Raw genomic sequence first — 25,850 nt, 5'->3', positions numbered from 1 at the left:
GCATTGCAGTGTCTAGGTCACTCTCACTTGTCCATGCAGAGGAAGAGCTGATGAAGGCAAATTTCCTGTCTTTGAACTCTTCAGAGTCCTTTAAATCCTCTCCTTGCATTTGTGTATGCTGTTTGGAATGTTCTTCACTCTCTCCTTCCGTCTTTCTTTCCTTCCTTTCCCTCTCCTTTCTCTCCCACTCTCCTTCCCTCTCTTTCTTTTTTCTCTCCCTTCTTTCCTCTATTCCTCCATCCCTTTCTTTCCTTCTGTCTTTCCTCACCAAATGGTTGTTCATCTATTTTGTACTTATTTGAATAGCAATACCTATTTAAAACTCTGCCATGAATTTTAGGCAGATTTTCTATGATCCCTAGAGTTCCATTCCAATTTTTAATACATTGTGCTTATTACACAAATCTTTAAGAAACACCATTATATGTTTGTCTCCCTGACTAAAGAGTGAGAGACTCATTGTTCATGTGAAAGGCCACCTTCCCATAGCATAAACCCATATGACTGGTTTTATCTTTGGAAGCAGCCAAATCACTTTACATTAATCAGCCTAGAGCTGTGAGGTGGGGTGGGTTGCAAAGTTTGACTAATGGTTGACTGCAGCTAGCAATCTCTTAGATGGTGTGTTGGGGTTTAAAGTGTAATTTCATGGTTCTTCATGGTCTCTAAACTGCAAATTCAAGATTATTTGAAAACATTTTATTTAATTTTATGCTCTTTTAGTAAAAAAATTAAAAAACTAACAATCTTTATGAGCAGCTATAAAATGTATTTACAACCCAGCACAGAAATGTCTCCCTTTGCAAAGCAATCTAAGTTGGAGTTTAAAGGACTCTATGGGTACTTATGAGGAAGACTGGAATGGTTTTGGAGATAATTCTTCTAGCTGATTCTCCAGGTACATTCATTACCCCCAGCATCCCCAAACTCTTCATAGGGGCGTGCTCTGTGTGGAGGGCTGGTGTCTGGCCCATCTCTTTATCCCAAGAGCTTCACTTGGTGCTGTCATGGGGCAGGTATGAAAGAAATGCTTGCTGAATTGATGAATAATTGAAAAAGAGAAGGGTGCTCCACACTTTTCCTCCAGCAGTCCTAGATGAGATCTGTAAGAGATTCACTTTGTCTTTCCACATCACCATCCATAGCAGTTTTCTCCACCAAGTGAGTATATGCCAGGGGTATGTGGTGTGTTAGAATGTTTATGTACTGTTTTTTACTTTTGAAAAAATCAGATTCAAAATCCTAGATTTAGAATGACCTTAGAAACTGAATTTAAAATTCTTTACAAAGGAGGGAACAAAATGAGGATGCACTTTGCTTAAGGACAAAATCCCACTTTCCTGCTCACTTCTAATTAGTTAATTTTTTTCCTGTTATTTTCTTTAATCCCTTTGTGTATACTATTTCCATAACTTTTGCCAAGTCCTGCAACCTCTGAGATTGCTGCAGAAGACAGTGGCACCCTTTCTACTCTACTCTTTTCAACTTTGCACCATCATCTCTTTTCTGCTTACAGATTCAGGGGATTATACACTCTAGAAACCCAAGGAAATTGGGCAGAATTCTATAGCTCATGGTGTCACACATGGAAATGAAGAAAAATTCCACCTTGTCTAACCTGAAAGGGAGATCCAGTGACAGAGGGGGAAATGTGGTCCAGCTGAGGGCCTTGGAATATGTTGAAGTTGGATCAAACCAGCTGGTGAATGCTTTCTCAATCACATAATTGGCAAAGCCCTAAATGTGGCCAGCTGATATGTCGGAGTCTGTCAGCTAGTAGAGTCTCCCAGCTCATTACCAATCCATAGGATAATGATGACCATCGTCATAATAATCATTATTGCTTTAGACAGGCATGGATGAAAAAGGCACCCTGGGTGTTTCTTCTTGAAATGATTTGTTTCTTAGCCAACCCTGACTCTCCAGAGTGATTTTCTACAGAATTGAATGATCATGAAGCTGAAAGAGGCCCTTGGAGATCATTAGTTCTGGCTTTCTGCCTTCAAACAGGACTAACCTTTATAGAATAGTTGCTATATAGAAAATTCAGCCAAACTTACTTTTATATGTTATTCTTGTGATAGTATCTCTGTTGAGCATTCGATTAAGAAATGGGTTTGATGAATCAGAAACCTAGGGGGGAAAAGAAAATATTAATAAAAGGTAGACAGAAGTTAACTTCAGTGGAAAAGGAGGAAGGGTGAGGAAAAACATATTGTGCACACATAGACATGGGAGAACTAGCCATTCTTAGGGAAGCATTTCAGGACAGGTGAAAGTGAGAGTATGGCAGAAGGATGGGAGGTAAAGATAGAAAGGTAGGCAGGGGATAGCTCATGCCAGGCTTTGAATGTCATATTAGGGCATTTAAAGTTTATTTTCTAGGAATAGGGAACAATCAGAAGATTTTAAGTAGAGAGTAAGGAGTGACATCAGAGAAGGCAGTGGCACCCCACTCCAGTACTCTTGTCTGGAAAATCCCATGGACAGAGGAGCCTAGTGGGCTTCAGTCCATGGGGTCACTAAGAGTTGGACATGACTGAAGCGACTTAGCAGCAGCAGCAGCAGAAGAAGAAGAAGCAGCAGCAGCAGGGAGTGACATATTAGGAAGGGGATAGTTATCTAAGTACAGCAAGAAACAGAAAGAGTACCCAGAGTATTTGTGCTGATGCAACCCATGAAAGGAGAGTCAAAAATAGATTGTCCTGTTAGGTAAGGCCATGTCCTTTAACTGAGTGCCTTGGGTCCATGGTACCTGGTGAGTCTAGGCAGAGTTAACATTACAACTAGACACTTCTGAGCTGATTGAAAATAGTCAAAAAATTTCCAAAATACACACAGACAATTTGTGGGATTTAGTGTGTTGACTATGTGGGTGAGAGGATAAAATATGTACTTGGTATATATGCACTTAAATAGGAAGTTAATGGTGTGTGACTGAGCAGCAATCATAGCCAAATATCTGCTCCCTGTGGTTATAGGAAAGGTGGGGGTTTAGGAGGGGACATAGATAAGTGAAACAAATCTTTTATTTTAACAAACAATTGCAACCCTTTTATGACTCAGATTTTGGCCGGTTGACATCCCAAGGGTTCAGCTGACCTAGATATGGGGCTTCTCAATTTCTGTTACTGCTTACCTTTCAGGGAACTAGGAAGGGGAGGTAGAAAGATCAGAAGGAGGGGAAGAGTACCAGAGGCTTTGTTCATGTCATTTCTAGGTATCAGTACCAAGAAAAGTCTGGCCTGTGTCCTATGCACAATCAGTTTGGGGATGAGTGAATGGCAAGTCACAGCTTGGATGATTCACTGTAGAGCATCTTGGAGTTGATTATGTTGGACAAAGATAGAAATGCTGTAGGTTATTTTGAGATCCAGCCTGAAAGCTTCAGATTTGCTCAGGGAAAGAGTAGGAAGCATCCCTAAGTTGGAAACTGTTCTGAGAAGATGCAGGAGCTAGGGACAATCCTTTTACTGATCTCAGGGTCTGGGGCATAAGTTCCTGTCAGTAACCCACAGGGAAACAATCAGGACCTGTGTCAGCAATCTAAATGGAATGAGTGTTTCTACAGGAGCCTGTGAAACATTCCAGTAGTTTTCAGTTAGAAGGCTCACTTCTGTCAAATCAATCACCCCGTCAGCTGTAATGTGCCCACATTGACAGGATGACATTCACTGATTCGGAAACTTTGAGCAAAGTGAGGCAATGTCAGCAGCCGAGGCTGAGGCACTCATCAAAGGTCAAGAGCTGTTGGGCAGTCCATGTTGGTCATGAGAGTTACTCACAGAAGGCCTAGTTTTGGGAAATTTACAGGAGATGTGAGCCCTTGGGTATGCATTGCTTAATATTGTGAAATGCCTTCAGGCTGCATAAGAGTAAGTATGTCCCAGGTTGAACACAACAATAAGTTATCAATGTCATAATTGAGGCTGGTTGAGGGATATAGGTATTTGTCCTATGTTTGCGGATAGCATGGGGATGTAGGGGAAATTTTTTAAATGTTGTTTTCTCTTTTTTCCCTTCCAGCTCTATGTGAACAAGGTCATTTGTGTCAATATTAAAGTCAAGCAAGACCTGGGTTCCTTTCCTGAATGTACTATTATGAGCTTCATGAACAGGGATGTAATGTCAAAAATTATCTGTACCATTTTCCTCATTTTCCTTAGGGACAATGATCCCCACCCCACAGGTTTATTGTTAGGGTTAAATGATAAAATATATATGTAAATACATGTCTCAGTGCCTCGCATTTAGTAATCTACTATTTATTATAGGAGGTTCTGTGATGGTGCCAAGAGGTATAGAGCAGGGATTGGAAGGATCTGTCTGTACCAAGACCAATTTCCTTTGGGAAGTTTTATTAGGGATGAAGAAAGCATAAAATCATACTTATCTGGTCAAAAGCCCTTTTCTATATTTGCCAGTGACAAGCTAAAGGAGGTGGGCTTGGTTGTCAGTGGCAGCAGTTATGTCCAGGGTTCAGCTCTCCTGGGATCACGTAAAGGCTTGATCTGACCCACGTGAGGGAGAGGAAGAGAGGAAGTTAGGAGGCTGTATGACCAGACAGAGCAAAGTGCCTCTTGTAAAAGGTGATGCTCATGAGGAAGGAGGAGGAGTGGTGCCTGGGGCTGCCCCTGTGTCTATTCTGTGTGATGATAATGTCTTCCTGAGAGCTGTATTAAAACTCTCTACTGCCAAATCCTGAATTTCTATTGACTGTCATCAGATTTGAAGTTCTGACTGGGGCACTTCCTCTAACGGTCTGGCTAAAACTTCCCAAGGAGCTACACAATGAATGCAACTTTTACAACTGCCACACTGCACCACCACCACCCACCCCTGCTTTTGGGAAGACAGATTTTTTTTTAAGAAATTAGAAATGTTTATTGTTTAAAACAAATATTAAAACAGCAAAAGTTAATTGATGTAAAGACTAGTATCCCAAAGTGGGTGTTGCCCACTTTAGGTTTTGTTTTCATAATAATTTGTACATACTTAATATTAGCTTTGAATTCAGGCTATAGATTGACGTTGGAAAACAATGAGGCAACTGTTAGTAGAGAATGAAAAAAAAAAATGATGAACCAAGTTATGACGTAGAACATTTGGCAAAATTTTCATCTACAGGAACTTGGACAGAAGACCCTTTGTAATACCTCTAAAAGTTCTAAGCTAAATAAAAGAGTCCTCAGCAAGAAAAATAGGCTGCTAATAATCCTAAGGACATTGTTTCTTTTCCCTACAGGAGTTTGCTGCAACCAGAGTAGAGAAAGCCCTATCTTGGGAAAAAAAAAAATTGGATGCAATTCACTACTTCAAAAGTAGTGAAGTAGATACGCATCAGATACATATAAAATTCATCAGGTTTTAAAGTCCATTACACCAATAAAATAACTACCTGTTGTGACAAAAAGAATTGCAATAGTTCAAAAAGATTTCTGGACTTCTAACATTTTATGGATAGAAATCAGAATGAGAATAACAGATATTTCTTACCTAAAGAGGAGAAAACCCTAAAGGTAGAGCTGAGGGATTCAGAAGATTGTGAACAAGTTAATTATCTCAGGGAGCAGACATGAAATCTAATCAAGGAACATCCTCAGGCCAAGAGTAGGAAAAGGTTTTTAAAAATAATTTTTATTGGAGTATATCTGTTTTACAATATTGTGTTAGTCTCCACTGTATAGAAAAGTGAAGTAGCTATACATATGCACATATGCCCTCTTTTTTGGATTTCCTTCCCATTTAGGTCACAACAGAGCACTCACTAGGTAGCATTTCCTGAGCTAAACAGTAGGTCATCATTAGTTATCTATTTTATATATAGTAACAATAGTGTATATATGTCAATTTCAATTTCTTAAATCGTCCAACCCCTCCTTCTCACCTTGGCGTCCATATATTCGTATGCTATAACTGTGTCTATATTTCTGTTTTGGAAATAAGATCATGTATACCATTTTTCTAGATACCACATACATGTGTTAATACATGATATTTGTTTTTTCTCTTTCTCACTTACTGTACTCTGTATGATAGTCTCTAGGTCCATTATCTAGATGGTAATCTCTAGGTCCATTATCTAGGTCCACTATCTAGGTATGATAGTCTCTACAAATGACCCAGTATTGTTCCTTTTAATGGGTAAGTAACATCCCCTCATCCAAGGTAAGGAGCAGAGGCTATATTTTCCTGGAACAGCCATGAAGAGATACCTCACGCCAAAGGTAAGAGACACTCAAATAAGATGGTAGGTGTTGCAAGAGGGCATCAGAGGGCAGACACACTGAAACCATGCTCACAGACAACTAGTCAATCTAATTACACTAGGACCACAGCCTTGTCTAACTCAATGAAACCAAGCCATGCCTGTGGGTTTGAGAACCCCATGAACAGTATGAAAAGGCAAAATGATAGGATACCAAAAGGGGAACTTCCCAGGTCTATAGGTGACCAATATGCTACTGGAGATCAGTGGAGAAATAACTCCAGAAAGAATGAAGGGATGGAGCCAAAGCAAAAACTATACCCAGTTGTGGGTGTGACTGGTGATAGAAGTAAGGTCCAATGCTATAAAGAGCAATATTGCATAGGAACCTGGAATGTCAGGTCCACGAATCAAGGCAAATTGGAAGTGGTCAAACAAGTGATGGCAAGAGAGAACTTCAACATTCTAGGAATCAGCGAACTAAAATGGACTGGAATGGGTGAATTTAACTCAGATGACCATTATATCTACTACTGCAGGCAGGAATCCCTCAGAAGAAATGGAGTAGTCATCATGGTCAACAAAAGAGTGTGAAATGCAGTACTTGGATGCAGTCTCAAAAACAATGAAATGATCTCTGTTCATCTCCAATGCAAAACATTAAATATCACAGTTATCCAAGTCTATGCCCCAACCAGTAACATTGAAGACACTGAAGTTCAACGGTTTTATTAAGACCTACAAGACCTTTTAGAACTAACACCCAAAAAAGATGTCCTTTTCATTATAGGGGACTGGAATGCAAAAGTGGGAAGTCAAGAAACACCTGGAGTGACAGGAAAATTTGGCCTTGGAATGCAGAATGAAATAGGGCAAAGACTAATATAGTTTTGCCAAGAAAATTCACTGGTCATAGCAGGCACTCTCTTCCAACAACACAAGAGAAGACTACACATGGACATCACCAGATGGTCAACACTGAAATCAGATTGACTATATTCTTTGCAGCCAAAGATGGAGAAGCTCTATACAGTCAACAAAAACAAGATCAGGAGCTGACTGTGGTTCAGATCATGAACTCCTTATTACAAAATTCAGACTAAAATTGAAGAAAGTAGGGAAAACCATTAGACCATTCAGGTATGAGCTAAATCAAATCCCTTATGATTATACAGTGGGAGTGAGAAACAGATTTAAGGGACTAGATCTGATAGAGTGTCTGATGAACTATGGAATGAGGTTCGTGACATTGTACAGGAGACAGAGAACAAGACCATCCCCATGGAAAAGAAATGCAAAAAAGCAAAATGGCTGTTTGGGAAGGCCTTACACATAGCTGTGAAAAGAAGAGAGGTGAAAAGCAAAGGAGAAAAGGAAAGATATAGCATCTGAATGCAGAGTTCCAAAGAAGAGCAAGAAAAGATAAGAAAGCCTTCTTCAGTGATCAATGCAAAGAAATAGAGGAAAGCAGCAAAATGGGAAAGACTAGAGATCTTTTCAAGAAAGTAAGAGACACCGAGAGAACATTTCATGCAAAGATGGGCTTGATAAAGGAAAGAAATGGTATAGGCCTAACAGAAGTGGAAGATATTAAGAAGAGGTGGCAAGAATACACAGAAGAACTGTACAAAAAAGATCTTCACGACCCAGATAATCATGATGATGTGATCACTATTCTAGAGCCAGACATCTTGGAAAGTGAAGTCAAGTGGGCATTAGAAAGCACCACTATGAACAAAGCTAGTGGAGGTGATGGAATTCAATTGGAGCTGTTTCAAATCTGAAAGATGATGCTGTGAAAGTGCTGCACTCAATATGCCAGCAAATTTGGAAAACTCAGCAGTGGCCACAGGACTGGAAAAGTCAGTTTTCATTCCAATTCCAAAAAAAGGCAATGACAAAGAATGCTCAAACTACCACACAATTACACTCATCTCACATGCTTGTAAAGTAATGCTCAAAATTTTCCAAGCCTGGCTTCAGCAATACGTAAACCATGAACTTCCTGATATTCAAGCTGGTTTTAGAAAAGGCAGAGGAACCAGAGATCAAATTGCCAACATCTGCTGGATCATGGCAAAAGCGAGAGAGTTCCAGAACAACATCTATTTCTGCTTTATTGACTATGCCAAAGCCTTTGACTGTGTGGATCAAAATAAAATGTGGAAAATTCTGAAAGAGATGGGAATACCACACCACCTGACCTGCCACTTGAGAAATCCGTATGCAGGTCAGGAAGTAACAGTTAGAACTGGACATGGAACCACAGACTGGTTCCAAATAGGAAAAGGAGTACATCAAGGCTGTATATTGTCACTCTGCTTATTTAACTGATATGCAGAGTGCATCATGAGAAACGCTGGACTGAAAGAAACACAAGCTGGAATCAAGATTGCCTGGAGAAATATCAATAACCTCAGATATGCAGATGACACGACCCTTATGGCAGAAAGTAAAGAGGAGCTAAAAAGCCTCTTGATGAAAGTGAAAGAGGAGAGTGAAAAAGTTGGCTTAAAGCTCAACATTCAGAAAACGAAGATCATGGCATCCGGTCCCATCACTTCATGGGAAATAGATGGAGAAACAGTAGAAACAATGTCAGACTTTATTTTTTGGGGGCTCCAAAATCACTGCAGGTGATGACTGCAGCCATGAAATTAAAAGACGCTTACTCCTTGGAAGAAAAGTTATACCAACCTAGATAGTATATTCAAAAGCAGAGACATTACTTTGCCGACTAAATTAAGTCTAGTGAAGGCTATGGTTTTTCCTGTGGTAATTTATGGATGTGAGAGTTGGACTGTGAAGAAGGCTGAGCTCTGAAGAATTGATGCTTTTGAACCCCAGTGTTGGAGAAGACTCTTGAGAGTCCCTTGGACTGCAAGGAGATCCAACCAGTCCATTCTGAAAGAGATCAGCCCTAGGATTTCTTTGGAAAGAATGATGCTAAAGCTGAAGCTCCAGTACTTTGGCCACCTCATGCGAAGGGTTGACTCATTGGAAAAGACTTTGATGCTGGGAGGGATTGAGGGCAGAAGGAAAAGGGGATGACCGAAGATTAGATGGCTGGATGGCATCACGGACTAGATGGAGGTGAGTCTGAGTGAACTCCGGTAGATAGTGATTGACAGGGAGGCCTGGCGTGCTGCTATTCATGGGGTCCCAAAGAGTCGGACATGACTGAGCGACTGAACTGAACTGAATATCCCATTGTGTGTGTGTATATATACGGTTAATTAGATTGATTTCATGCCATGGCTATTGTAAATAGTGTTACAATGTACATTGTGGTGCATGTGTCCTTTTCAACTTTGGCTTTGTCTGGGTATAAGAACAGTAGTAGTGTTGCTGGGTCATATGGTAGTTCTATTTTTAATTTTTTTTTAAGGAACCCCCTATGGTTTTCCATGGTGGCTATATCAATTTGCATTCGCACCAACAGCAAAAGGATTTACTTTTCTCTACACTCTCTCCAGCATTTATTGTTTGTATAATTTTTAAAACTTTATTTTTAATTGGAGGATAATTGCTTTACAATTTTTTTGTAGATTTTTTTTTTTTTAATGATAGTCTGGCTTGTGTGAGGTGATACATCATTGTAGTTTTGGTTTACATTTCTCTAGGAAAAGGTGATGCTAAGCATCTTTTCATAACTTTGTTGGCCATCTGTATGTATTTTTTGGATAAATATTTGTTTAGGTCTTCAGCCCCATTTTTGATTGAGATTTTTCATATTGAATGCATGAATTATATTTTAGAGATTAATCTTTTGTCAGTTGTTCCATTTGCAAATATTTTCTCCAATTCTGAGAGTTGTCTTCTCATCTTGTTTATGGTTTCCTTTGCTATGCAAAAGCTTTTAAGTTTAGTTAGGTCCCATTTGTTAATTTTTGTTTTATTTTTATTACTCTAGGAGGTGGCTCAAAAAAGATCCTCCTGCAATTTATGTCATAGAGTATTTTGCCTATGTTTTCCTCTAAGAATTCATATTATCCTACCTTAACTTTAGGTCATTAAATAATTTTGAGTTTATTTTTGTACATGATGTTAGAGTGTTCTGATTTTATTATTTCACATGTACCTGCCCAGTTTTCCCAGAACCATTTCTTAAGATGTTATCTTTTCTCCATTGTGTACTCTTGTCTTGTTTGTGAAAGATAAGGTGCATGACAAGGTTCATAGGTGTGTGAGTTTATCTCTGGTTTTCTTATCCTCTTCTATTAATCTGCATTTCTGTTTTTTGTGCCAGTACCATACTGTCTTGATGACTGTACCTTTGTCTATAATCTGAAGTCAGGGAGCCTGATTGTCCAGTTCTGTTTTTCTTTCTCAAGACTGATTTGACTTTTTAGGACCTTTTGTATTTCCATACAAATTGTATAATTTTCTGTTCTAAGTTCTATGAAAAATGCCATCAGTGATTTGATGGGGTTTCATTGAATCTGTAGATTGCTTTGGGTAATATAGTTATTTTCACAACACTGATTCTTTGAATCCAAGAACATGACCTATCTTTCTATTTGTTTGTGTCATCTTTGATTTTTTTTTAATCTCATCTTATAGTTGTCTGCATACAATTTTTTTGCCTCCTTAAGGGGGTTTATTCCTAGGTATTTTATTATTTTTGTTGCAATGGTAAATGAGATTATTTTCTTGATTTCTCTTTCTGATGGTTCATTGTTGGCATATAGGGGTTCAGATTTCTGTGTATTAATTCTGTCTCTTGTGACTTTATGAAATTCATTGATTAGCTCTAGGAGTTTTCTGGTGGCATATTTAGGTTTTCTATGAATAGTTTCATGTCATCTGCAAACAATGACAGTTTTACTTTTTTTTTTTTAATTTGGATTCATTTTATTTCTTTTTCTTATCTGGTTGCTGTGACTAGTATACTTCCAAGATTATGTTAAATAATAATGGTGAGAGAGGACAATCCCTGGTCTGATTCCTGATCTTAGAGGAAATGCTTTCAAATTTTCACCACTGAGGAGTTTTTTTGCAGAGTTTTGTCATATATAGCCTTTATTATTTTGAGGTATGTTCCCTCTATATCCATTTTCTGCAGACTTTTTTTTTTTAATCCTAAATGGGTGTTGAATTTTCCCAAAAGTATTTTTCTGCATCTACTGAGATGATCACGTGGGACATGGTTTTTATTTTACTGTTTGTTAATATGTTTTACCACATTGATCAATTTGCATATACTGATGAATCCTTACATCCCTTGGATAAACTCTGCTTGATCATGATGTACAATTCTCTTAATGTATTGTTGGATTCAGATTGCTATTATTTTGTTGAGGAATAGCACAATCTATATTCATTGGTAATATTGGCTGTTTTTTTGGTATATCTTTGTCTGGTTTTGGTATCAGGGTGATAATGGCCTTGTAGAATGAGTGTGGGAGTGTTCCTCTCTCTGCTATATTTTTGGAAGAGTTTGCGAACAATAGGCATTAACTTGTCTCTAAGTGCTTGATAGGATTCATCTGTGAAGCTATCTGGTTCCAGGCTTCTGTCTATTGAAAGATTTTTAATCAGAATTTCATTTTTATTACTTGTGATTGGTCTGTTAATATTTTCTGCTTCTTTCTGGTTCAGTCTTGGAAGGTTTTACCTTTTACAGAATTTGTTAATTTCTTCCAGATTTCCCATTTTATTGGCATATAGTTGTTTGTAGTAATCCCTTATAATTCTTTATGTTTCTGAAGTGTCAGTTGTATTAATTTAATTGATTGAATTTTATTTAATAATCTCTCCTTTTTCATTTATAGCTTTATTGATTTGAGTTCCTTCCCTTTTTCCCCACCTTGGGGAATCTGGGTGAGGTTGATCAATTTATTAAAAACATATTCTCAAACAATGAACTTTTGGTTTTATTGATATTTGCTATTGTTTCCTTAATTTCTATTTCATTTATTTCTTCTCTGACCTTATAACTTTTTTTCCTCCTACTAACTTTTTCTTCTTTCTCTAGATGCTTTATTTGTAAGGTTAAGTTGTTTATTTGAGAGTATTCGTGAATCTTGCGGTAGGATTGCATTTCTATTAACTGCCCTCTTAGAACTGCTTTTGCTGCATCATATAGGTTTCAGGTTGTTATGTTTCATTGTCATTTATTTCTAAGTATTTTTAAGTTTCCCTTTGATTTCTTCAATAATTTTTTGGCTATTTAATAGCATTTTATTTAGGCTCCATGTGTTTGTGGTTTTTACTGTGTTTCTTTTTCCTGTAATTGAATACTAATTTTATAGTGCTGTAGTTGGAAAAGATACCTGATGCAATTTCAGTTTTCTTAAATTTACCAAGACTTGATTTTTTACTTAATATATGACCTATCCTGAAAAATGTTTTATGTGAACTTGAGAAAAAAGTGTTTTATGCTGCTTTTAGATGTAGTGTCCTAAAAATATCGATTAAGTCTCTGTTTTAATTTGTAGTCTAACGTCTTTGTTTTCTTATTAAATTGTTTGTCTGGATGATCAGTCCATTGGTGTACTTGGGATGTTAAAGTACCCCACTATTATTGTGTTACTATTCATTTCCCTTTTTATGGCTGTTAGCATTTGCTTTAAGTATTAAGGTGCTCCTATATTAGGTGCATAAATAGTTACAGTTGTTATATCTTCTTCTTGGGTTGATCTCATGACCATTATGTAGTGACCTTTCTTGTCTCTTGTAACAGTTGTTATTTTAAAGTATTTTTTTTCTGATATGATTATTTGTATTCCCACTCTCTTTTTATTTACATTTGCGTGGAATATATTTTTTCTTCTGCTCATTTTCTGTCTGTATGTGTTCCTAGGTCTGAAGTGGACTTCTTGTGGACAGTACATATACTGTCTTTTAGATTTCATTAATCAATCTATGTCTTTATGCTGACACATTTAATCCACTTGCATTTAAGGTAATTGTCAATATGTATATTTCTACTACCATTTACTTAATTATGTGGGTTTTTTTTAGTTCTTTTTTTCTTTTCTTGTGTTTAGCATCTAGAGAAGTTTTTTTTAAGAAATTTTTATAAAGCTAGTTTGTTGGTACTGGATTCTCTTAGGTTTTACTTATCTGTGAAGCTTTTGATTTCTCTTTTGAATATGAAAGAGATCCTTGCTAGATAGAGTAATTTTGGTTGTAGGTTTTCTCTTTTCATTATTTTAAATATATCCTGCCACTCCCTTCTGGGTTGCAGAATTTCTGCTGAAACTTTAGCTGATATCTTAGATATGTTATTTCTTGTTTTTTTTTTTTTTCCCTTACTGCCTTTATTATTTTTCTTCTGATTTTGTTATTTTGCTTAATATATGTCTTGGTGTGTTTCCTCTTATGTTGTATCCTGTGTGAGATTATCTTTACTTGCCAGATTTGGGTGACTATTCCTTTTCCAATATTAGGGAAATTTTCAAATATGAATCATTTAAAATATTTTCTATGACATTTTCTATATCTCTTTTTCTTCTGAGACCCCTATTACTTGTATGTGATTATGTTTAGCATTGTCACAGAGGTCTCTGAGACTGTCTTCATTTCTTTTCATTCTTTTTTCCTTATTCTGCTTTGCAGAAGTTATTTCCACCTTTCTAACTTCTTTGTCACTTATCTTTTCCTCTGCCTCAGTTATTTTGCTATTGATTCCTTCTAGTCTGGGGAGGCCTTACAAATAGCTGTGAAAAGAAGAGAAGCAAAAAGCAAAGGAGAAAAGGAAAGATATAAGCACCTGAATGCAGAGTTCCAAAGAATAGAAAAAATAGATAAGAAAGCATTCTTCAGCAATCAAATGCAAAGAAATAGAGGGAAACAACAGAATGGGAAAGACTAGAGATGTCTTCAAGAAAATTAGAGATACTAAGGGAACATTTCATGCAAAGATGGCCTCGATAAAGGACAGAAATGATATGGACCTAACAGAAGCAGAAGATATTAAGAAGAGGTGGCAAGAATACACAGAAGAACTGTACAAAAATGATCTTCATAACCCAGATAATCACGATGGTGTGATCACTCATCTAGAGCCAGACATCCTGGAATGTGAAGTCAAGTGGGCCTTAGAAAGCATCACTGTGAACAAAGTTAGTGGAGGCGATGGAATTCCTATTGAGCTATTTCAAATCCTGAAAGATGATGCTGTGAAAGTGCTGCACTCATTATGCCAGCAAATTTGGAAAACTCAGCAGTGACCACAGGACTGGAAAAGGTTAGTTTTCATTCCAGTCCCAAAGAAAGACAATGCCAAAGAATGCTCAAACTACTTACTGCACAACTGCACTCATATCACATGCTAATAAAGTAATACTTAAAATTCTCTAAGCCAGGCTTCATCAGTATGTGAACCATGAACTCCCTGATGTTCAAGCTGATTTTAGAAAAGGCAGAGGAACCAGATATCCAATTGCCAACATCCGCTGGATGATGGCAAAAGCAAGAGAGTTCCAGAAAAACATGTATTTCTGCTTTATTGACTATGCCAAAGCCTTTGACTGTGTGGATCACAATAAACTGTGGAAAATTCTGAAAGAGATGGGAATACCAGACCACCTGACATTCCTCTTGAGAAATCTGTATGTAGGTCAGGAAGCAACAGTTAGAACTGGACATGGAAAAAGACTGGTTCCAAATAGGAAAAGGAGTATGTCAAGGCTGTATATTGTCACCCTGCTTATTTAATTGATATGCAGAGTACATCATGAGAAATGCTGGACTGGAAGAAACACAAGCTGGAATCAAGATTGCCAGGAGAAATATCAATAACCTTATATATGCAGATGACACGACCCTTATGGCAGAAAGTGAAGAGAAGTTAAAAAGCCTCCTGATGAAAGTGAAAGAAGAGAGTGAAAAAGTTGGCTTAAAGCTCAACATTCAGAAAACGAATGTCACGGCATCCGGTCCCATCACTTCATGGGAAATAGATGGGGAAACAGTGGAAACAGTGTCAGACTTCATTTTGGGGGGCTCCAAAATCACTGCAGATGGTGACTGCAGCCATGAAATTAAAAGACGCTTACTCCTTGGAAGAAAAGTTATGTCCAACCTAGATAGCATATTCAAAAGCAGAGACGTTATTTTGTGAACAAAGGTCCGTCTAGTCAAGGCTATGGTTATTCCAGTGGTCATATATGGATATGAGAGTTGGACTGTGAAGAAAGCTAAGCACCAAAGAATTGATGCTTTTGAACTGTGGTGTTGGAGAAGACTCTCGAGAGTCCCTTGGACTACAAGGAGATCCAACCAGTCCATTCTGAAGGAGAGAAGCCCTGGGATTTCTTTGGAAGGAATGATGCTAAAGCTGAAACTCCAGTACTTGGCCACCTCATGTGAACAGTTGACTCACTGGAAAAGACTGTGATGCTGGGAGGGAGGAGAAGAAGGGAACGATAGAGTATCAGATGGCTGGATGGCATCACTGACTCGATGGACATGAATCTGAGTGAACTTCGGGATTTGGTGATGGACATGGAGGGCTGGTGTGCTGCGATTCATGGGGTCACAAAGAGTCGGACATGACTGAGCGACTGAACTGAACTGAGTTTTCAATTCCAGTTATTGTGTTTTTCATTACTGTTTTTTTCTTTAGTTCATCTAAGTCTTTGTTAAACACTTCATCTATCTTCTGTCCAAGTTTAATTCTGAGAGTTGGATCATCTTTACTCTCACTACTCTGAATTTTTTTTCACATAGATTGCCTATTTCCTCTTCATTTATTTGATCTTGTGTTTTTACTAGTTTCACCATATTTATTATTCTTCTCATTGTATCTAACTTACTGTCTTTGAAGTCTCCTTTCTGCAGGTTGTAGGACCATTGCTGCTGTTGCTTAGGGTATCTGTCCCCAGTGGATGAGTTTGGCCCATTGGCTTGAGTAGGTTTCCTATTGGGAAGGACTGGTGTCTGTGCTCTGATGGGTAGAGCTGAGTCACATCCCTCCAATGGGCAGGCCCACATCGTGTGGTGTGTTTTGGTATGTCTGTGTGCTTAGCACTCTAGATAGACTGTCTGCTAATAGGTGGGTTTTTGTTCCAGTTGTGCTTATTGTTTAGTGTGACATATTAAGTATCTTGGAGTCAAGGTAGACTTTCTGTTGAGATCTTGACAATTAATATTCCCTGGGTCTCAGAATTCTCTGGGATTTCCCAGGTGGTGCAGTGGTAAAGAATATGCTTGATAACAGCATTGACTCAATGGACATGGATTTGAGAAAACTCTGTGAGATAATGAAAGACAGAGGAGCCTGGAGTGTTGCAGCCCATGGAGTTGCAAAGAACCAGACGTGATTTAGTGACTGAACAACAACAAGAAAGAATTCCCCAGTGGTCCAATGTCCTGGCCTTGGCACTCTCACTTCAGAGGTTCAGGCCTAACCCCTGATTAGGGAACCATGATCCTGCAAGCCACACAGTGCAATGAAAAAAGGGTCAGGAAAGAAACTAAACAGACAAACAAAACCCAAGACAAATAGAAAAGACAAAAACAAAGAATGATTTTTTTTTAAAGGAAAACGAAGAAACAAATAAAACCGAAGATAGATGGTAAAAGAAAACTGAAACAAAGAAAAATAAAAACTAAAAGACACACACACACAAAAAAAAGAAACAAAAACAATGAAAATAAAAAACCAGAAAGCAACTAGACAAATAAAAGAACCTAAAAACAAAATCAGAGCAATTAAAAACAAAACCAAGAAAAACAAGAAAGAAAACCAAAGAAGAATACAAACTAAAAATAAAGTAAAGTAAATGTTAAAAACAAAACAAGGAAAGAACACAGAACTGTGGAAAGGTAAAGTAAAAATAGAAAAATAAAAATTGCATTAAAAATAATGAAAGCAGCAACAGAACAGAACATATAAATATAGCAATAAGCATATTTTCCTGGTGTCTCATCTGTCAGTGTTTTTACCCCCACTATGATCCCCAGCCAAACTCTGCTGTCCTTAGTATTCTCTAGATAGGCTTCTGTACACGCTGTGGACAAGGTATGGGCAGCTCAGACTCTGAGCTGGCCCAACATCATATGTACTTCACCCCATTGACTGGTCTCAGTTGTGGGAACACTCATTGTCCATTCATATATTCCACAGATGCACAGTTTTTCAAGCTGATCATGAGGATTTAACTTGTGGCTTGTGCAATTACATGAGAAGATTTCCATTCCTCTTCCTTAGTCACTCTATTCTTGGGCTTTAGCTAAGGCTTTAGCCCCACCTCTGCATGTGGGCCTCCCACAGAGGTCTGTTCCTGAGGTTTCCCCAAAGCACTCAGATCTGACCTGGTGAGGACAGGGCATGGAGGTGGCCTGGTTGCTGGGTCACAGGAGCCCTGGCAAAGACAGGTGCATGGGGGATCAGTGGCTGCAAGAGATATAGTCCAGCCAGTGAGGAGATGCACAGGGAAGCCAATGGCCAGGAGTTCAAGAGATCCAGCTCTAGTGGTAGCCTTTCCCATAATCCACTTGCTATAGTGAAAGGATCAGTCCTGTTGGTGGCCTTTCCTAGTGCCTGGTAACAGGTGGTTCTTCTTCTTCTTCTTTTTTCTTTTTAATTTGCAAACCTGTTTCACCCAACAACGGTAAAAATGTTGTATAATTTTTTAACAACTTAAACTTTTATTTGTTGGAAGTCTGTTGTTGATGATGACTATAAGGAGATGTGGAGCTACCCTAGAATGTCATAAAGCCAGCATTGGTGAATTTTCTTAATTATTCACAGCGATGTTTACATGAGAGAGGTAAACTGAGAGGGAAAGATGATACTTAGAGCAATTCCTGAAAGCTAGAGGGAACTGTTTAGTGCAGTGCCTGGAGGGAAGGGACATCTCACATTTTCTTTTTATCCTTTTTTCCAAGGGTAATCTGATTGACAGCCTTTTAATCCTGCGGGGTATCAGTGAGAAACCATCTTCCCTTCCACTGATTCCTTCTGATTCTTCTGCATGAGTGGAATCTAGAACCTGCTCCTGGATCCAGCATCGTTTTTCTCTCTAGGACAGAAACTACCTGGATCCTCAGGCCCCAGTGCTCTAAACTCATCGTTTTTGCATCTCACTGAAAGGGTCTTTATTTTTCATAAACCTCATGGACATAAATATTGGACATAGATATTTCTCTTTGGTAATATCTATGCAGCTTGGGTTAGCGTGCTAATTTTCTAAGATTCAATAGGACTATAAACTGATATTCTGATTGGGGTGGAAATGGTAAGAAGAGAAGAATGAAGGAATGCAACACACTTACTTTTATAAATATAGAAACTACCACCAATCCATTTGGGCTCTTTGCAGCTTCTGTGACATTGGTATATAGCTCGTGGTTATAGTGGATGAGCTGCACCTGGCAGGAGGAAAAAGCAATAATGCAATAATGAGAACAACAATGTAACATTAAAAGATGTGAGGCACCTCATAGCCACCCTACATAAGGGTAAACTGTAAAGTAAATTGTAAAACAATTGGAAAGATAATTCTATAATTGAGATTTCAGGGATATGGCATGTGTCATAAAATACATGTAGACACACATACAAAAATATCCATACATATTTGCATTTATTTTCTGGTAAAAATCATGGCTTTAATAAGTTCAGTGTCCATCTGGCTCTGGCTTCATTTAAGGACATCAGTAAAGTTATGAGGTATGTAAAGTTATTTTCCCTTGTTAGAAGCAGAATTGCCCTACAGAAGTGGGCCAGCTTTCCAGGATGCACCTGCAGTTGCCATTAGCAACAAGTAAATCTTACTCATGGCCATGGGCAAGCAGGGAATTGCTAGATCCTTTCAGTCAAGTGACTTTGGAAGAGACTGGCTAAACTGCAAGATGAAGTGCTCCTGAGGGATAGGAAGTTGGTGGCTTAGGTTTCTGATACATCAGCCTGCTCAGGTTATCTGTGCTGGACTTAATTTGCTCCTCATTGAATGGAGATCAGTAATCTGCCTGTTGAGCCTTTATGCATTCATTTCAGGCTGTTGTTTTAAAATATGTTTTAACAGTATGGGGGTATAATTTAGTAATAAGCTAAATGATAGAGAAATTGAAACAAAAGACCCCCCACATCTTTCTAATTGTAGTCCAAGCAATATGATTATTAAGAGTTTAGTGCATATCCTTCCAGATATTTTTGTCTTTATTACTCACACACACAAACACACACACAGAGTTTAAAAAATATTAAATAAGTAAATTACCAGAAACATACAACCTATCAATATTGCATCAAGAGAAAATAGAAACCTGAACAAATGAGTACAAATAAGGTAATTGAAGTAGCAATCAGAAATCTCTCAGCAAAAAAAAAAAAAAAAAAAAATCCATGGACCAGATGGCTTTGTGGGTGAGTTCCAACAATCTTTCAAATAGAATTTATATCAGTCCTTCTTAAACTCTTCAAAAGCACAGAAGAAGAAAGAACATTTCCAAATTCATTTTATTAGGCCAGAATCATCCTGACACAAAATCAGACAAAGACACTGCAAGGAAACAGAACTAAAAAGGCCAATATCCCTAATAGAACAATCTACTTCCCAGGTGGCACACTAGTGGTAAAGAAACTGCCTGACAATGCAGGAGACATACGAAATGAGATGCAGGTTAGATCCCTGGTTCTGGAAGATCCCCTGGAGGAGGCAACACACAATGTAACAGAACTGAGGGCCCTGAGATAAATCCTCACACTTATGGTCAATTGATCTTCAGCAAAGGTGTCAAGAACACATCATGATATGGGATAGATTCTTTAGTAAATTATTTTGAGAAAACTAGCTATCCCATGCAGAATAATGAAATTGGACTCTGCTTCATACCATATATAGAAATCAACTAAAAGTGGACTTATGTGTCAGACCTGAAGCTGTAAAACTAGTAAATGAAAGAAAACATAGGAAAAGGATTTTGACATTGGTCTTGGCAATTTTTTTTTTTATGACAGCAAGAAGCACAGGCAATAAGCAAAAATAGAAAAGTGGAATTGTATCAAACTAGAAAGCTTCTGCAAAGTAAAAAGTGTGTGTACTCAGTCACTCAGTCATGTCTGATTCCTTGTAATCCATGAACTGTAGCCCTGCCAGGTTTTTCTGCCCATGGAATTTTCCATTTCCTACCATTTCCACTTCCTGCCATTTCCTACTCCAGGGGATTTTCCTGAGCCAGGGATCTAACCTGAATCATTTGCATCTCCTGCATTGGTAAGTGGATACTTTAGCACAACAGCCACCTAAGAATATCAGAAGAAGCAACCAAAACCATAAAATGGCAACCTACAGAAAAGGAGAAAATATTTGCAAACCATGTTTCTTATAAGGATTAATATCCAAAATAAACAGGTAGCTCATACAACTCAATAGTAAAAACAAAAACAGAAACCTGATTTTAAAAGTGGGCAAATAATTTAAATTGACGTTTCTCAAAACAAAACACACAAATATCCAATAGATACATGAAAAAGTGTATAATATCACAAATCATTGAGGAAATGCAAATCAAACCCATGATGAGATATAACCTGACACTTGTTATAAAGGCTATTTTAAAAAAAAATGACAAGGGATAACAAGTGTTGATGATGTGGAGAAAAGGGGACAGTTGCACACTGTGGTAGAAGTGCAAATTTGTGCTGCCACTATTGAAAACAGTGTGGAAGTTCCTCAGAAAATGAAAAATAGAACTATTACATGATCCAGCAACACGATTGTGCCTATATGGTCTGCTGCTGCTGCTAAGTAGCTTTAGTCGTGTCCGATTCTCTGTGACCCCACATATGGCACCCCACCAGGCTCCCCCGCCCCTACGATTCTCCAGGCAAGAACACTGGAATGGGTTGTAATTTCCTTCTCCAATGCATGAAAGTGAAAAGTGAAAGTGAAGTCGCTCAGCTCTGTCCAACTCTTAGTGACCCCATAGACTGCCTTCTTCCAGGCTCCTCTGTCCATGGGATTTTCCAGGCAAGAGTACTGGATTGAGGTGCCATTGCCTTCAAAAAAAAAAATGAAATCTGACTCTTAAAGAGGTATCTGCACTCCCATGTTCATTGTATCATTATTCACAGTAGCTAAAATATGAAAGCAACATGAGTGTCCACAGATGGATGAATGGATAAGGAAAATGTGATACCTGCCCCTCCCTACTTATACACTGGAAGATTATTCAATAATAATAGTGACTGAAATCCTACCATTTGTGACAACACCAGTCAACTAGATGAGCCAGAAGTACTTTATGCTAAGTGAAATGTGTCAGAAACAGAAAGGCACATACTTAATAAACTCACTCATATGTAGAAAATAAAGTACTCAAACTCATAAAAGGAGAGTTTAGAATAAATGATCCAAAATCTTGAAAACAAAATGGAGTTACAGATAAAGGGCCTGGAGACAAGGATTGAGAAGATGCAAGAAATGCTTAAGAAAGACATAGAAGAAATAAAAAAGAGTCAATCAATAATGAATAATGCAATAAATGAGATCAAAAACACTCTGGAGGGAACTAACAGTAGAATAATGGAGGCAGAAGATAGGATAAGTGAGGTAAAAGATAGAATGGTACAAATAAATGAAGCAGACAGTAAAAAAGAATTAAAAGAAATGAGGACAACCTCAGAGACCTCTGGGACAATGTTCAACACCCCAACATTTGAATCATAGGAGTCCCAGAAGAAGACAAAAAGAAAGGCCATGAAAAAATACTTGAGGATATAATAGTTGAAAACTTCCTTAAAATGGAGAAGGAAATAGTCACCCAAGTCCAAGAAACCCAGAGAATCCCAAACAGGATAAGCCCAAGTCGAAGCATTCCAAGACACATATATTAATCAAAATAACAAAGATCAAACACAAAGAAAAATTTTAAAAGCATCAAGAGAAAAACAATAAATAACACACAAGGTGATTCTCATAAGGATAACAGCTGAATTTTCAATAGAAATTCTTCAGGCCAGAAGGGAATGGCAAGGCATACTTAAAGTGATTAAAGAGAAAAACCTACAACCAAGGTTACTATATGCAGCAAGGATCTCATTCAAATATGAAGGAGAAATCAAAAGCTTTACAGACAAGCAAAAGCTGAGAAAATTCAGCATCACCAAATCAGCTCTTCAACAAATGCTAAAGGATCTTCTCTAGACAGAGAACACAGAAAGGGTGTACAAACTTGCAGCCAAAACAACAAAGTAAATGGCAACGGGATCATACTTATCAATAATTACCTTAAATGTAAATGTGTTGAATGCCTCAACCAAAAGACAAAGACTGCCTGAATGGATACAAAAACAAGACCCCTGTATATGCTGTCTACAAGAGACCACTTCAAAACAATGGACACATACAAAATGAAAGTGGAGGGCTGGAAAAAGATATTTCACACAAATGGAGACCAAAAGAAAGCAGAAATAGCAATACTCATACTATATAAAATAGACTTTAAAATAAAGGCCATGAAAAAAGACAAAGAAACACACTACATAATGATCAAAGGATCAATACAAGGATAAGATATAACAATTATAAATATATATGCACCCAAAATAAGAGCCCTGCAATATGTAAGCCAAATGCTAGAAAGTATGAAAGGGGAAATTAACAATAACCCAATAATAGTGGGAGACTTGAATACCCCACTCAAGCCTATGGATAGATCAACTAAACAGAAAATTAATAAGGAAACACAAGCTTTGAATGATACAATGGACCAGTTAGACCTAATTGATATCTATAGGACATTTCACCCCAAAACAATGAATTTCACCTTTTTCTCAAGTGCACACGGAACTTCTCCAGGATAGATCACCTCCTGGGCCATAAATCTAGGCTTGAAAATTTAAAAAAAAATTGAAAATTTTCAAATTATCTTTTCTGACCACAATGCAGTAAGATTAGATGTCAATTACAGGAGAAAAACTATTAAAAGTTCCAACATATGGAGGCTAAAGAACATGCTTCTAAATAACCAACAAATTACAGAAGAAATAAAAAAAAGAAATCAAAATATGCATAAAAACGAATGAATATGAAAACATAACAACCCAAAAGCTATGAGACACGGTAAAAGTAGTGCTAAGGGGAAGATTCATAGCAATACAGGCTTCCTTCAAGAAACAAGAAAAAAGTCAAATAAATAACTGAATTCTACACCTAAAGCAACTAGAAAAAGAAGAAATGAAGCACCCCAGGGTTAGTAGAAGGAAATAAATCTTAAAAATTAGGGCAGAAATAAATGTAAAAGAAACAAAAAAGACCATAGCAAAAACCAGCAAAGCCAGAAGCTGGTTCTTTGAGAAGATAAATTAAATCGACAAACCATTAGCCAGACTCATCAAGAAACAAAGGGAGAAGAGTAAAATCAGCAAAATTAGAAAAGAAAATGGAGAAATCAAACAGACAACATAGAAATAAAAAGGAACATAGGAAACTTTTATCAGCAACTATCAGCCAATAAAATAGACAACTTGGAAGAAATGGACAAATGCTTAGAAAAGTATATATTTCCAAAATTGAACCAGGAGGAAATAGAAAATCTTACCAGACCCATCACAAGCACGGAAATTAAAACTGTAATCAGAAATCTTCCAGCAAAAAAAAAGTCCAGGACCAGATGGGTTCACAGCTGAATGCTACAAAAAATTTAGAGAAGAGCTAACATCTATCCTACTCAAACTATTCAAGAAAATTACAGAGAAAGGTAAACTTCCAAACTCATTCTATGAGGCCACCATCACCCTAACACCAAAATCAGACAAAGATTCCTCACACACAAAAAAGAAAAAAAAAAAATCTACAGGCCAATACCACTGATGAACATAGATGCAAAAATCCTTAACAAAATTCTAGCAAACAGAATACAACAGCATATTAAAAATATCATACAACATGACCAAGTGGGCTTTATCCCAGGGATGCAAGGATTCCTTAATATCAACAAATCAATCAATGTTATAAACCACATTAACAAATTGAAAAATAAAACCTTATGATTATCTCAATAGATGCAGACAAAGCCTTTAACAAAATTCAACATCCATTTATGATAAAATCTCCCAGAAAGCAAGAATAGAAGGAACATAACTCAATATAATAAAAGCTATATATGACAAACCCACAGCAAATAGTATCCTCAATGATGACAAATTAAAAGCATTTCCCCTAAAGTCAGGGACAAGACAAGGATGCCCATTCTCACCACTACTATTCAACATAGTTTTGGAAGTTTTTAGCCACAGCAATCAGAGGAGAAAAAGAAATAAAGGGAATCCGTATTGGAAAACTCTCACTGTTTGTAGATGGCATGATCCTCTAAGTAGAAAACCCTAGACTCCAGCAGAAAATTACTAGAGCTGATCAATGAATATAGTAATGTTGCAGGATATAAAATCAACACACAGAAATTCCTTGCGTTCCTTTACACTAATAATGAGAAAATAGAGAAATTCCATTCACCACTGGAACAGAAAAGCAAAATACTTAAGAATATATCTGCCTAAAGAAACCAAAGACCTATATAGAGAAAACTATAAAACAGTGGTGAAAGAAATCAAAGAGTCCACAAATAGATGGAGAAATATACCATGTTCATGGATTGGAAGAATTAATATAGTGAAAATGAGTATACTAAACAAAGCGAAATGTAGATTCAATGCAATCAATCCCTATCAAGCTACCAATGGTATTTTTCAGAGAACTGGAATAAATAGTTTCACAATTTGTATGGAAATATAAAAAACCTCGAATAGCCAAAGCAATCTTGAGAAAGAAGAATTGAACTGGAGGAGTCAACCTGCCTACTTCATGCTATACTACAAAGTTACAGTTATCAAGACAGTATGGTATTGGCACAAAAAACATAAATATAGATCAATGGAACAAAACAGAAAACCCAAAGATAAATCCACACACCTATGGACATCTTATCTTTGACAAAGGAGGCAAATAATATACAATGGAGTAAAGACAATCTTATTGAAGAGATTTCTTTAACAAGTGGTGTTGGGAAAACTGGTCAACCACTTGTAAAAGAATGAAACTGAACACTTTTCAACACCATGCACAAAAATAAAATCAAAGTGGATTAAAGATCTAAACATAAGACCAGAAACTATAAAACTCCTAGAAGAAAACATAGGCAAAACACTCTCAGACATAAATCACAGCAGGATCCTCTATGGCCCACCTCCCACAGTAATAGAAATAAAATAAAAAATAAACAAATTGGACCTAATAAAATTTAAAAACTTTTTCACAACGAAGGAAACTTTAAGCAAGGTGAAAAGACAGCCTTCAGAATGGGAGAAAAGAATAGCAAATGAAGTAACTGACAAATAATTAAGCTCAAAAATATACAAGCAACTCTTGTGGCTCAATTCCAAAAAAATAAACCACCCAATCAAAAAATGGGCCAAATAACTAAACAGACATTTCCCCAAGAAGACATACAGATGGCTAACAAACACATGAAAAGATGCTCAACATCGCTCATTATCGGAAAAATGCAAATCAAAACCACAATGAGGTACCACTTCACACCAGTCAGAATGTCTGCGATCCAAAAATCTGCAAGCAATAAATGCTGGAGAGGGTGTGGAGAAAAGGGAACCCTCCTACACTGTTGGTGGGAATGCAAACTAGTACAGCCACTATGGAGAACAGTATGGAGATTCCTTAAAAAATTG

General features: G+C 37.4%; 1 protein-coding gene across 1 annotated transcript in view; it reads right to left on the bottom strand.

Annotated features, from left to right (window-relative positions):
- The window catches only part of CA10 (carbonic anhydrase 10), a 568,264-nt gene that overhangs the window by 10,153 nt on the left and 532,261 nt on the right, over window positions 1-25,850 (bottom strand). The window contains exons 3-4 of the mRNA XM_042255228.2: window positions 18,437-18,532; window positions 2,061-2,133 (exon numbers count right to left, since the gene is read on the bottom strand). Of these exons, the coding sequence (XP_042111162.1) occupies window positions 2,061-2,133; window positions 18,437-18,532 (169 nt within the window). The remainder of the gene's footprint in view (window positions 1-2,060; window positions 2,134-18,436; window positions 18,533-25,850) is intronic.

This window comes from Ovis aries, chromosome 11, assembly GCF_016772045.2.
Source record: "Ovis aries strain OAR_USU_Benz2616 breed Rambouillet chromosome 11, ARS-UI_Ramb_v3.0, whole genome shotgun sequence".
In the NCBI taxonomy this organism is placed as follows: Eukaryota; Metazoa; Chordata; class Mammalia; order Artiodactyla; family Bovidae; genus Ovis; species Ovis aries.
The sequence above is the reverse complement of the archived record's forward strand: the minus strand, read 5'-3'. Positions and strand labels throughout refer to the sequence as shown.